Source organism: Myxine glutinosa, chromosome 8 (assembly GCF_964187855.1).
Source record: "Myxine glutinosa chromosome 8, kmMyxGlut1.1, whole genome shotgun sequence".
NCBI lineage: Eukaryota > Metazoa > Chordata > Myxini > Myxiniformes > Myxinidae > Myxine > Myxine glutinosa.
In genome coordinates this window covers 3,054,840-3,069,136 of record NC_136268.1, presented here as the reverse complement: position 1 = coordinate 3,069,136, position 14,297 = coordinate 3,054,840, and the positions used below count along the sequence as shown (strand labels likewise).

The window sequence follows — 14,297 nt, the reverse complement described above, 5'->3', positions numbered from 1 at the left end:
CACGGGAACTGTGTACTGGTCGGGCCGGGAGCGGCAGCTCCGTTCCTCCGCGGCCACGGTCGGCACCGCCGTCAACGCCCAAGCTGCGGTCATGCGAGCTGCCGCGGGACGAGCTCCGCCGGTTGGTTAAAGCTGCCTGGTGGAGCCAACGCTGCTTGGTGGAGTCAAAGCTGCTGGTGGAGCCAACGCTGCTGGGGGGGGGGATGTGGCGTGACGGGTTCTCTCTCTCTTGAACTCCTTTCAACTCCTTGAACTCTCAACTCTTTGAACTCTCTTGAACTCTAACCCTCTTGAACTCCCTCCCGTTTTTCTGACGCAACTCTCCCAAAGGCTTCCGCGCGCGCTTTTAGATCAACCCGCGCCATGCCCGTGATGGTATTTCCCCAGCCCTGGTTGGCTGGTCAGGGCTCGCTGGCTCCACCCTTTTGATGACGATGGGCGGGCAACGCCCGGGATTTGGGCTCCTCCCCCTTCTTCTCCGAGATTACCTCGTGGCTAATGGAATCTTGCGGCGATGGAAAACCACTCGCACCGCTGGGATGAAAACGAAAGGGGACCTAGCTTATTTGACTTCGGTGCAATGGAGTATCAATTAATGGAAGACACAGCCTTAATCTAATACACATTATAAGGAGATAACTACTGAACAAGGAGGAAATCTATGATTGGCTACGTGGATGTTTATGAAATAACTATGGGAACGACCTTTGACCTTTATACACAACGAATGGAGGAAGGAGGGTGATCTTTTACAACAACAACAAAAAAAAAACAATTCTCAAATCCATAACACTGCACCCTCCTCCTCTTAGGCACGGCCCGGGCCTATTACTTTTACCTTTAGTGTGGCACGTATGTGTAGTTCCCTCTACATTTAACCTGACCCTGAGTGTGACAGTTTTAAAACATAAATAAATATGTCCCGCTGCTCCATTGCACCCTGCCTAACAGACTCACGCCCACAGCTAACCGAATTGCGGAATTGTCTTCAAACTACAACATGAACGATGGGGGAGCATTATTTACAGTGACGCTACTTGTATTTACAAAACGCAACCCAGGACCTGTGATTGTTCTTTTGGGGGGGGAGACGGCCTGTACTGCATCGACGCACCAGAAAGCACCAACCGCACCATCAAGCACCAATCGGTGCACAGTCACCATAGTTCAATAATAAAAAAATAACCAAACCCCTGTTGGTGTCTTGCTCTTCGGCTCCCTCTGCTGGCCATTGGTATTCTTCCAGTTGTTGTCTTCTTTGCTGGCGGCCTATTTGCGAGGCGATTGTGATACTCTCTGTGCCCGCGAGGCGAATCAGGGGGGTCTCACTCCCCCTGATTCAACTCCCTGTGCACTTGCACAATTTCCAGGCTGAGGCGTGTAGCTCTCCCAGCAGGTCTACCCACCTGCACACCTCCACCACTGTAGTTGCCTCCGAGCTTACCTGCTCCTCACCCTAACCTATCTAACGGGGGAAAGCCCTCTGGCGCTTACCCCACTCGGTGCCCTCTGGCACTGGGCTACCCGGGTCCGTCCTCCGGATCCTCGGGCCCCATCCACAACAACTCTACCGTCTCCCATAGCCCACCTGCGGCCTCACCTGGCCGACATCCTCACAGTGGTGGAGTGCTCAACCAACTACACACACTAACAGGCTACATGCCCAGCCATTTCCACAACACTAATGCACCCATCCAACCACCATTCTTCCACACGCACCACAGATGCCAATATCCAACCACAATTTACCTGTACCCTCTACCTAACGCTTAAACTACCCTCCCCGGGTATTCGTGATGGGGTCCATCCTCCTTTCCCCCATCCACACATTCGCACCATCCACTCCACTCCACAGTTTCCAACACACTCACTCCACGACCATCCATTCCATACTCCATATATTCCACACCATGTATTCTACACAACCATTCTCCATACACCTGTAGTTGCACACCTGTGCAATCACTCTTACACCTGGTGCTTCCTGCACCCTCCTTCCTCCCTGGACCATTTGGTCAACACAATACACATCACCATCACTCACTCATACACTGCTCCATACACCTGTTCAGTTGCACACCTGTGCAATCTCACCTGGTGCAACCTGCACCCTCCTTCCTCCAAAGCTCTTTCAATCATTCAATACAATGCACAACCACAATCGTTCCTCATGCACTGCTCCATACACTTCCACGCTCAAAACCATTGCCTCAGGCACCCAGATTTTCCCACGCTCACACACACATCTCTCCCGAGCATTGCCCCGCAATTCCTCATTTCACCGATATCAATACTCACTCACACGGCATCATCTAATCTACCTGGTGCCCTGCTAAAACTCGCGCTTCCCGTCGCCCCTTGCATTATTGCGCTCCCTCGACATTATCATCCAACTACCCTCTCTATGTCCCCGACTACCTGTCCAATATTGCTACCTAAACTTACCGTTACCTATGGTCAATTCTTCTCTCGATCCCTACCATTTTATCCTAACCCTCCCGGGCTAGTTTTCACTGCCAAACCCCATAGCTATTGCTCCTTTGCCCCCGCTGTGAGGGATGGCAGAGTTGCCATCCCACCACATCGGGCATCTCTCACTATAAATTTTGCACATCAAATTCCTGCAGATCTTATTCTCCATTCTCAATTTCGGATCAAAACACTATCAGTATCATCATCACCGTCCATTAAACTTGAGCCTCGGTGCGTCGTTATATTTTCAAAGCTCGGCTTCGCAAAGCCGAGCAATGAATTCGGGTGGTTTGGTCGCCTGCAGGTTGAATCCGTCCGGCATTCGGGTCAGGGGAGGAGGTTTGGTCGGGCCGAGATTCCACGCACCATCTCGGCGCGGAACCTTGCGGCCTCCGGCCCGATGGCTCAATCTCGCCCGGTCGGAACCCCGCCACCACAAGGGGGCACCGTCCGCTTCCTCCCACCTGCCCTTGAACCGGACCGGTCGCCTTGCCCGACAATGCCCGGACTCGACCGTGCGGGGCCTAGCATCCAACAAAGCACGGTCCACGCGGAGCTTCGCATCCAACAAAGCGCAATCCGCGCGGAGCTTCGCATCCAACAAAGCGCGATCCGCGTGGAGCTTCGCATCCAACAAAGCGCGATCCGCGCGGAGCTTCGCATCCAACAAAGCGCGATCCGCGCGGAGCTTCGCATCCAACAAAGCGTGCCGCGCACCGAGCGCCCGCGTCGGTTATCCGTCACCCTACACGCTACCCCGTTCAACGTCGACGCCCGACTCGTATGCCCACACGCACACGCGACCCTTTTGACACTCACAAAACCCGGCGCCTCCAGTGCATCCCACACACTGCGTCCATTCCACCACTGCACTCCCTGTTACACACCACACCTCGTGCACACTCGCCGTTCGCACACTGCCTTAACACACCTCGCGCACCGTCTTGCGCACTCTCCCCACTCGGTACGTACTCCGTACCACTCACCATGGGCGTGCACTCTTGCATCCACCCACTAACGCGCTCCGATGTGCCCTCCCGCACACGCGCCACAATCAACTCAGGTGTGCTCCCTCGCACACTCGCCGTCCATTCCAAATGTGCATCCTCACACCCGCTCCTCCACCAGCTCACTCTCCGGGTCACACTCCGTACACCCCGACGTGCATTCTCGCTCGCACTCGGTTTCACACTCGCGCTTCGTAACACGCTCATTCCCCGATGCACACTTTTTCCTCACACACGTGCCATTCGCTTTAATACAACACACAAAGGACCTTCCACGAACGCCCGGGTGCCATATCGACCCCAAGCGCGCAAAAAACCTTTTGTCGCCAAACATCCTTCTACAATATCTCCCGGCACCACATACAGCCCGTCTCACCTTCGGGGTTCTTCTTCCTCCCTGCACCAACACCTGCAAATCTTTATAAGGATTAATGAGCACAGCATCAAGGTGTGAATTCAGACTTTGAGCAATTTCCATTCCTTCCTCCAATTGTTGCTCTTCTAAGTCCCCGGTCTCTACAATTTCAATTCCCACTACTTTTTCTTTATTCACCTCAACGACCGCTGGTTTTAATAAAATTTTCTCTCCTACCTCAGCGGTCGCCGGCTGCCCCAAACCCTGGGTCGCGATTTCTATACCCGTCATTTTACCTGTGCTTTGCTCTACCTCGACCGTCGGCGCCCATAAATTTTCGTCTTCCAATTCAACCTTCCCCGGTGCTCCCGACATTTTTTTTTTAATCCAATTTGACGGTCGTCGGCTTTTCCACATCTCGCGTCTTGTCCCTTATTGGCTACCCTTTGCTCCACCTCGCTCAATCTGCGCTCCTCGACCCGCGTTACCTCATCGTGCACCCTTGGGACCTGCTCGCCCGACTTGCGCCTCATGTCCTCCATCATTTTTTTATTATCCCTTCTTGCCTCTGCTATCCGTTTTTCCACTTCACACCTGGATTCCTCCCTCAATTTTTCCAGATCACACCCGGATTCGTCTGACATGGCGTCCCTCTTCCAATTATACATTGACTCTTCCATAGAGGCCCTCATTTGTGCCAGAAAATGGACCCAGCCCATTGGTGCAGTGGGCGTGGCTGCCGCAGCCATGTTCGACGCGCCATTTTGTGCGCCTCCAACCTCGTGCGCGAGGGCACCATTTTGTGTGTCTGAAACCTCCGCAACCACATTACCATTGCTCTCCTCCATTTCCCCCATGTACATTTCCCCGAGGTCCTGGGTCGACTCTACACCCTCTAATTCCCCCACCGGCATCCCGTCGCCGTGACTATCCATGGCACGATTTTAATTTAGATGTTATTACAATCTCGGCCGCTACAAAGTTTGACCAAATTTTTTTTTTTAGAAGTTTAAAAATTTGGTTCGGGCCTCGAATCCCACTCCTGACAACAATTGTTACGGATCTCTCCGTCGGCCTTTTCCCCTTAAGGGGGGATTAGTCCCCTTGTCCGCGACTGACCGACGTGAGTCCTGGGGGTCCCAACGCTCCTCCCGGTCGGGAGCAGCCAGGGTATTTGGTCTACAAAAAGTCCCAAGGACCTGAGTGCCACTCCTGACCGCGAGCAAGGGAGGGACTCCCGCTCGAACCCCGGTTTGGATGGTCTAGTTGCCGAGCGGTTTTTAGCAACCCGAAGTTCGAGTCATTAGCAAAGACTAAACCCGATCCTGAAACGTTGACCAAATCGTGCCACAGGTATTCAAAGAAGGAAATCACGAAGACGACACGGATGTGAAGAAGAAGCAGAACAAAAGGGTGGAAATACAAATCTAATTTATTATTATTATTTACAAATCATCAAAATAACCAAGGAGAAAGAAGGATAAGAAAATAACGACAGACAGGAGCAAGGAGACACAGTGCAATTATTAGCTTATATATTACAGTCTTATTTAACCCCAAGGACAAGACAAAGACAGACAATGAGCACACTTACATGGGGAATGATGGCAGGAACGAATGCAGGAGGTGGATGGCTGGAGGGAGAGGGAGGTCCACGGGAACTGTGTACTGGTCGGGCCGGGAGCGGCAGCTCCGTTCCTCCGCGGCCACGGTCGGCACCGCCGTCAACGCCCAAGCTGTGGTCATGCGAGCTGCCGCGGGACGAGCTCCGCTGGGTGGTTAAAGCTGCCTGGTGGAGCCAACGCTGCTTGGTGGAGTCAAAGCTGCTGGTGGAGCCAACGCTGCTGGGGGGGGGGGTCTGGCGTGACGGGTTCTCTCTCTTGAACTCCTTTCAACTCCTTGAACTCTCAACTCTTTGAACTCTCTTGAACTCCAACCCTCTTGAACTCCCTCCCGTTTCTCTGACGCAACTCTCCCAAAGGCTTCCGCGCGTGCTTTTAGATCAACCCGCGCCACGCCCGTGATGGTATTTCCCCAGCCCTGGTTGGCTTGTCAGGGCTCGCTGGCTCCACCCATTTTGATGACGATGGGCGGGCAACGCCCGGGATTTGGGCTCCTCCCCCTTCCTCTCCGAGATTACCTCATGGCTAATGGAGTCTTGCGGCGATGGAAAACCACTCGCACCGCTGGGATGAAAACGAAAGGGGACCTAGCTTATTTGACCGGTGCAATGGAGTATCAATTAATGGAAGACACAGCCTTAATCTAATACACATTATAAGGAGATAACTACTGAACAAGGAGGAAATCTATGATTGGCTACGTGGATGTTTATGAAATAACTACGGGAACGACCTTTGACCTTTATACACAACGAATGGAGGAAGGAGGGTGATCTTTTACAACAACAATAAAAAAAAAACAATTCTCAAATTTGCTGCTATAACAGCCTTCACTCTTCTGGGAAGGCTTTCCACTAGATGTCGGAACATTGCTGTGGGCATTTGCTTCCGTTCAGCCATAAGAGCATTAGTGAGGTTGGGCACTGATGTTGGGCGATTAGGCCTGGCTCGCAGTCGGCATTCCAATTCATCCCAAAGGTGTTCGATGGGGTTGAGGTCAGGGCTCTGTGCAAGCCAGTCATTTTCTTCCACACCAATCTCAACAAACCATTTCTGTTTCGACTTTGCTTTGTGCACGGGGGCATTATCATGCTGAAACAGGAAAGGGCCTTCCCTAAACTGTTGCCACAAAGTTGGAAGCGCACAATCATCTAGAATGTCATTGTATGCTGTCGCGTTAAGATTTCCCTTCACTGGAACTAAGGGGCCAAGCCCGAACCATGAAAAACAGCCCCAGATCATTATTCCTCCTCCACCAAACTTTACAGTTGGCACTCTGCATCTGGGCAGGTAGCGTTCTCCTGGCATCCGCCAAATCCAGATTCATCCATCGGACTGCCAGATGGTGAAGCGTGATTCATCAATCAAGAGAACGCATTTCCACTGTTCCAGAGTCCAATGGCGGCGAGCTTTACAGCACTCCAGCCGACGCTTGGCATTGCACATGGTGATATTTGGCTTCTGTGCGGCTGCTCGGCCATGGAAACCCATTTCATGAAGCTCCCGACGAACAGTTGTGCTGATGTTGCTTCTAGAGGCAGTTGGAACTAGGTAGTGTGTGTTGCAACCGAGGACAGACAGTTTTTACACACTGTGCGCTTCAGCACTTGGCATTCCTGTTCTGTGAGCTTGTGTGGTCTACCACTTTGCGACTGAGCTGTTGTTGCTCCTAGATGTTTCCACTTCACAATAACAGCACTTACAGTTGACTGGGGCAGCTCTAGCAGGGCAGAAATTTGACGAACTGACTGGTTAGAAAGGTGGCATCCTATGACGGTGCCATGTTGAAAGTCACCAAGCTCATCAGTATGGCCCATACTACTGCCAATGCTTTTCTATGGAGATTGCTTGGCTGTGTGCTCGATTATATATACCTGTCAGCAATAGGTGTGACTGAAACAGCCAAATCCAATAATTAGAAGGGGTGTCCCCATACTTTTGGTCATGTAGTGTACATACACGGTTTTTTTTATGGCATAGCCCATAGGGCTAAGCAGTCCAGAATGGTGTTTGTCCATTCGTATGTATATATGTTCCCTCAAACATATACCTATCAGAGCTGAGGATATGGTCACATGTTAGGGTGATGTGATTATGTCTGATGTCATTACGGCAGTACTGCGGCTGACTCTCCACACTCCGGCATTTTGATTCCAATTTCGTTCCGGCCGAACATATTGTCGAACCTGTCATATATCACAATCGCCTTGCTCTTCCTTTACGTTTTTCATTCAGTGTGAAACACAAACAAACCGATTGATAAAATGACCATCAAATATCGAAAGCATCAGCGTTACGGCTCTTCCAACAATACGGTATGTATAGGCCTTAGGCTTAATGCCTCACCTTTAGGCCGCATCGGACAAATTAAGCCCAGTTTTCTTAATACAGTAGTGTATCGTTTCAGTAGTATCGTTTTCGTAATAGTATTAATATAGTAAATATGACCATAACACTTTAATGCCAATGTCATGAATACAAAGTTAATGGATTGAACCCTTGTATGGTTCATGAATCGATGATAAGCGTTGTACGGTACTAACAACCACGGACGTAAGGAATTCACCTCGGGTTTTTGATAGCATGTTATTAACCCAATCATTGTGGGGTATATAGTATAGATTACAGTAGGCCTTCCCTCAGTTCTGTAAGTAAAACTTACCTCACCGATGTCGGGATTCCTCCATATTTCTTTGTTTAATGTTATAAACAGCATTAGTGACTGTTTAAAAAGCTAATAATATGTGTTTGTGGTTTTTAAGATTTTACAGGCCTGGCTACGCCACTGTTAGACTTTCGGTCTTGTTTTTTTGTATACTTAGTCTAGGCTCGTGTAAGAGCTAACACATGGAACATATAATAATGGGAGCGGGAGACAGGTGGGGGAGAGAGAGGGAAGCACAACGACAGCAGAGAACAGGGACATCAGGAGATCTGTGGAAGGGAGATGGATGGGGCAGGGGACATGGGATAAACAAGATGGGCACTAGAAAGACTTTCAAGAAAGAAGTCAGTAAGAATAAAGGAGGTGGATTTAAGAAGGCTTAACGGAGGTAAAAAAGATCAAGGTTTTGGATGGGAGAAGATAAGAGATGGTGGTGAACAGCTGTTTTGAAGACCTGGAGGGAGGAGAGGGATTGATGAGAGTGTGGGAGTTTGTTTTCCACAGGTGGGAGAAAAGGGCAATGAAAGAGTGAAGGTGAGCAGAGAGTCTTGTGTTTGGCAGTTTCACCAGAAGAGGGTTGCCTGCAGATCTTGTGCATCATGCAGGAATATTTGGGGGATAGAGCACAGACAGAGCAGGGGGAGCAAGGCCGGAGAGGAGTCGGTAGAAGACGGAAAGACCACCAACCTGCCTGCGCTGAGTGAGTGAAAGGCCCTCGGAGTTAGCTTCATCGCGGGAGATTCCAATGATTATGAACGCTTTGGTTTCAACAGCATGAAGACAAGCTAGGTGTGAGGCAGGAGCACCAGCCCAGAGGGGAGAGCAGTATTCCATTGAGAAATGGAATATTGAATAGAAATGGCTTTGGAAATGGCTTTGGAGAAATGGCTTTGGAGGCCAGCTTGGAAATGTGGTTTTCCCAGGAAAGATCATGGCAGATAGTGAGACCCAAAAGCTTGAGTGACAGAACTTCTTCGAGGGGATTGTTGAGAAAGTATATGGGAGAATTTTCCAGACGGTTTTTTCGGAGAGACAATGAGAGTGTGAGATTTGTCAGGATTGAAAGACATGTTCCACTTGTTTGATCAATTTGTGATTTTATCCAGGTCTGCAGCGAGTGAAGAGGCTGCTGCCTGCCGATCTGAGGGTTGAGATATTGAGCAGCAAAGAGATAGAGGGGATTTTCCAGAGAGTCATCAGCAAAGAATTGGAGAGGATTTTCCAGAGAGTCGGAGAGATCATTAATGAAGATTAGAAAAAGCACGCAGAACACTGCATTGAGGAAGTCCAACCTGGACAGGAAAGGGAGATGAGAAGATTCCCTTTCGCGCCACATGTTGACTATGATAGGAGAGGAAGTCCACGAGCCTTGCTTGGAGATGTCCATGTATACCATAAGAGGAGAGTTTGGTGAGCAGAGCGGGGTGCCAGACCGTATCGAAGGCACGAGATATGTCGAGGAAGACGGCTCTGATTTCCTGTTTGCCATTGAGGACCCCCATCCATTGTTGAGACAGCAGAAGCAGCATGTCCAGAGTCGAGTGACCTGGTCTGAATCCAAATTGATGATCAGAGATCAAGCCATTGGAGAAGAGTAAGTATTTGATATCCGAAGCGATGATTGTTTCCATGACCTTGCTGATTGGTCTGTTTTTGCACCTTTCTTGTATAAAGTGGTAATGTTGGCTGATTTCCAAGCTGATGGCAGATGAGAGAGGGTGTGAAAGAGCAGCAGAGCAGGATTTTATGACCCGTGGGCTGATGCTGTCTGGTCCAGTTGCAGAATTGGAGTCTAGGTTTGACAAAGTTTGCCACCTTGTCTGAAGAGAAGGATAGAGTCCAGGAGCAGCTGGGTACGACTGGGAAAGGTGGGTGCAGAGAGAGATTGGTTTGGGACACATGATTTTGTGGCAAACAGAGTTTAGACATTCAGCTTTTTCACGTGCAGTGTCAGCTGTGTTGCCATTTGAGGTAAGGGAGGGGTGGAGGGGAACAAACACCAGAAACAGATTTGACCAGACGCCACCAGGATTTGGAAGAGGGAGACAGGTTTGAGAGTTCAGTCTTGAAAATGTATTGTTGTGTTTTGTGACATGTGTGTGGATGCACTGTATAGGTGTGGAGAGAGGAGAGAGAGAGGGGAGAGAGAGGGGAGAGAGAGGGGAGAGAGAGGGGAGAGAGAGGGGAGAGAGAGGGGAGAGAGAGGGGAGAGAGAGGGGAGAGAGAGGGGAGAGAGAGGGGAGAGAGAGGGGAGAGAGAGAGGAGAGAGAGAGGAGAGAGAGAGGAGAGAGAGAGAGAGGGGGGACAGAGAGAGAGGAGGGAGAGAGAGAGAGGAGGGAGAGAGAGAGGAGGGAGAGAGAGAGGAGGGAGAGAGAGAGGAGGGAGAGAGAGAGGAGGGAGAGAGAGAGGAGAGAGAGAGAGAGGAGAGAGAGAGAGAGAGGAGAGAGGAGAGAGAGAGAGGAGGGAGAGAGTCACAATGGGGTGTGATTCCACAATAAATGCAACACATGTTCCACTGACACTGGTAGTGGGTTGTGGAGGGAGGTGGTGCAATTCAGCTGCACAATATACTGTGGAAATAACAACACTAGGTTTGTTTATGTGTCTTGGCATGTGCTTTCCTGGGGTCTCAAATAAAACCGCCACAGTATCATTTGGTGTGGATGTTGTGAGAATGGTGCTTTGCACTTTCTGCAGGACGGCTTTGTGCGGGTTGACCACGATTATGTTCTACAAGCTGCGGAGCTAGCCAAGGCTGGTGGTTGTACCCATTTCAACCTGCAGTCGTCCAAAGGAGCCAATAAAAAGAGCTCTTTTTTGTATACCAGAGTGAAGGTAAAGGTTTTTTTTTTTTTTATGTACAAGATTTGTTTTTTTTTCTTATTTTGTTGTGGTCATTTCCTGGCCATTTGGAGTATTTGTGCTATAACTGGAGCACTAGCTGTATCGTGGAACAACACATCGTTATTGGAAGCAGTTGAGACGTGTTGCAACAATCGATGTGTTCCTCGTCTAACCCCTCCCCCTTCCTTTTTTCACCAAAACTACACTGGTGTTATTGAAATAATTATATAATGTAAGCTTCACGAAGTCTTTTCATAAAATTTATTGGCAAATTTGAATGACTTAAAATTCTACGTTCTGGTTTCCAGGGACAGATTGAGGAAGATGTGGAACATCTTGGCTTTCCACGATATTCCATCTTCCGTCCTGCGTAAGTGCATCCGACCTCCTCGCATGATGTTTGTCATGGCGGTTGTAATTGCCAGTATCTGGTTTAACTTTGAGGGATTTTGAAATGTAGGAGCTGGATTTTATGAAACTGCCAGCTAAATTATGCTTGCAGAGTGGGTGAGGATTAAAAAATTAAAATGTGTCCTCGCTTATCGTCATCCCAGTTAACGTTGTTTCGTTATAACGTCTATATTAATTAGATACCAAGGCTTCCAATAATGTTATGATTATTGCAGCCCATTGTCGAACATAATTGATTATTACGTCGTTGAGATAAATTTATTTATTATGAGATTAATTGATCCTTTTAATTTTGTTTCACTTACTGTCATGGTGTCAAGGGAGGCGCAAAGTGCCCCTCCCTTTATATGGGACGGTTTCTCTGTATGCAACTTTAACATGGGGACTGAAAATTCGTTTTCCGGCTTCTATTAGACGAAATTGGCTGAAAATTTCAGAAGTAAATGCTTTGTAGGTTGAGGTAATGTGTTCCAAATTTCACCAACGGCCATTTCTGTATTCTTGAGTTTTATTAAGAAAACCCTTGAATTCATGCTGGTGTTCGTCCGTCTGTAGGCCGAAAATGTGTTGGCACTTACATCTCAAAGGCTTTTTTTTATTTATTTTTTATTTTTTTGGATGCAAGATTGAGGCTCGTGAAAGAGCTAACATTAATCACACAAAAAGTCAAACCGACACATAAAACACAAAAAATAAGGAGTGGTATTCAAGATGGGGAGAGAGGGGGAAGGACACAAACACAACATTTGAGAGCAGGGACATCAGGAGAAAAGTGGGAAGGGGAGGGCTTGGGGGGAGGTGGGAGAGGTATAAAACATATGAACACTGCAAGGACTTCCAGGAAAGAAGTTGGAATTTAAAAAAAAAAAAGGATCTAGGGTGAATTAGCGGGGGTAGAAAAGATCAAGGCTTTGGATGGGGGAAGATAAGAGATGGTGGTGAACAGCTGTTTTAAAGACCTGAAGGGAGGTGTGGGATTGAAGGGAGTGGGGGAGTTTGTTCCAGAGGCGGGAGAAAAGGGGAATGAAAGAGTGAAGGTGAGCAGAGAGCCTAGATTTTGGCAGTTTAACCATAAGAGGGTTGCAGGAAGATCTTGTGTGACCTGAAGGAATATTTGGGGGACATCCCAGAGAGAGCTGGGGGAGCAAGGCCGGAGAGGAGTCTGTAGAAGACGGAAAGACCACCAACCTGCCTGCAGTGAGGGAGTGAAAGGCCCTCGGAGATAGCTTCATCGCAGGAGATTCCAATGATTCTGAATGCTTTGGTTTCAACAGCGTGAAGTCGAGCTCGGTGTGAGGCAGGAGCACCAGCCCAGAGGGGGGAACAGTATTCCATTGAGCTGCGGATGAAAGCCTTGTATGTGGTGAGGAGCTCAGGTGTGCCAAGGAAGGACTTCGCACGACGGAGGATGCCCAGTCGGCGACTGGCTTTGGAGGCCAGCTTGGAAATGTGGTTTTCCCAAGAAAGATCATGGCAGATAGTGAGACCCAAAAGCTTGAGTGACAGAACTTCTTGGAGAGGATTGTTGAGAAAGCAGATGGGAGGGTTTTCCAGTCGGTCCTTTCTTAGAGACATTGTAAGAGTGTGAGATTTGTCAGGATTGAAAGACATGTTCCACTTTTTTGACCAGTCTGTGATTTTGTCCAGGTCTGCAGAGAGTGAGGAGGCTGCATACTGCCTATCTGAGGGATGAGGAATGGAGCGGCAGATAGTGGAGTCATCAGCAAAGAGATAGAGAGGATTTTCCAGAGAGTCGGAGAGATCATTGATGAAGACCAGAAATAGCACAGGGCCCAGAACACTACCTTGGGGAACTCCAGCCAGAACAGGAAGGGGAGATGAGAGAAATCCATTCAGGGCCACACGTTGCCTACGACCAGAGAGGAAGTCCGCAAGCCATGAGTGTAGATTTGCATGGATACCATAGGAGGAGAGTTTGGTGAGCAGAGTGCCAGACCGTGCCAGACCGTATCGAAGGCACGTGATATGTCAAGTGAGACAGCTCTGATTTCCTGTTTGGCATTGAGGACCTCCATCCATTGTTGAGACAGCAGAAGCAACATGTCCAGAGTAGAATGACCTGGTCTGAATCCAAATTGATGATCAGAGATCAAGCCATTGGAGAAGAGGAAGGATTTGGTATCCGAAGCAATGATGGATTCCATGACTTTGCTGATATTTGGAAGCAGGCTGATTGGTCTGTCATTGCAAGGATCTGTTTTTGCACATTTTAAGTGTAAAGCGGTAATGTTTGCTGATTTCAAAGATGCTGGCAGATGACCTTGAGCAAAAGAGAGGGTGAAAAGAACAGAGGGTGAGATAGAGCGGCAGAGCAGGATTTTAGGACCCGTGGGCTGATGCCGTCTGGTCCAGTTGCAGAATCGGAGTCGAGGTTTGACAAAAACTTCTCCACCTTGTCAGGAGAGAAGGACACAGAGTCCAGGAGCAGTTGGGTTCGACTGGGTAAGGTGGAAACAGAGAGAAATGGGTTTGGGACACAAGATTTTGAGGCAAACAGAATTGAGGCATTAGGCTTTGTCATGTGCGGTGTCAACTGTGTAGCCATTTGAGGTAAGGGAGGGGATGGAAGGGGAACAAACACCAGAAACAGATTTGACCAGACGCCACCAGGATTTGGAGGAAGGCTATACATTTAAACTAGCTGAAACTTGGAATATACATCGGCCAAAAGGTCTAGTTAATAGCTTTCAAATCAAATTCCACCAAAGTGCCATAGTTTTTTCTTTAATATTATAAAAATTGCTCATACCGCATGACTATATATATATATATATATATATATATCTATATATATATATATATATATATATATAGATATATATAGATATATATAGATATATATAGATGATATATATTTATATATATATATATATTTATATATATTTATATATATACACTTT

General features: G+C 48.5%; 1 protein-coding gene across 3 annotated transcripts in view; it reads left to right on the top strand.

The window, feature by feature from the left end:
• HTATIP2 (HIV-1 Tat interactive protein 2) overlaps positions 1 to 14,297 on the top strand; it is a 55,379-nt gene that overhangs the window by 36,785 nt on the left and 4,297 nt on the right. For all 3 annotated transcript variants that reach the window (XM_068124013.2, XM_068124014.2, XM_068124015.2), the window contains exons 4-5: positions 10,819 to 10,956; positions 11,274 to 11,335. In XM_068124013.2, coding sequence (XP_067980114.2) covers positions 10,819 to 10,956; positions 11,274 to 11,335 — 200 coding nt within the window. The remainder of the gene's footprint in view (positions 1 to 10,818; positions 10,957 to 11,273; positions 11,336 to 14,297) is intronic.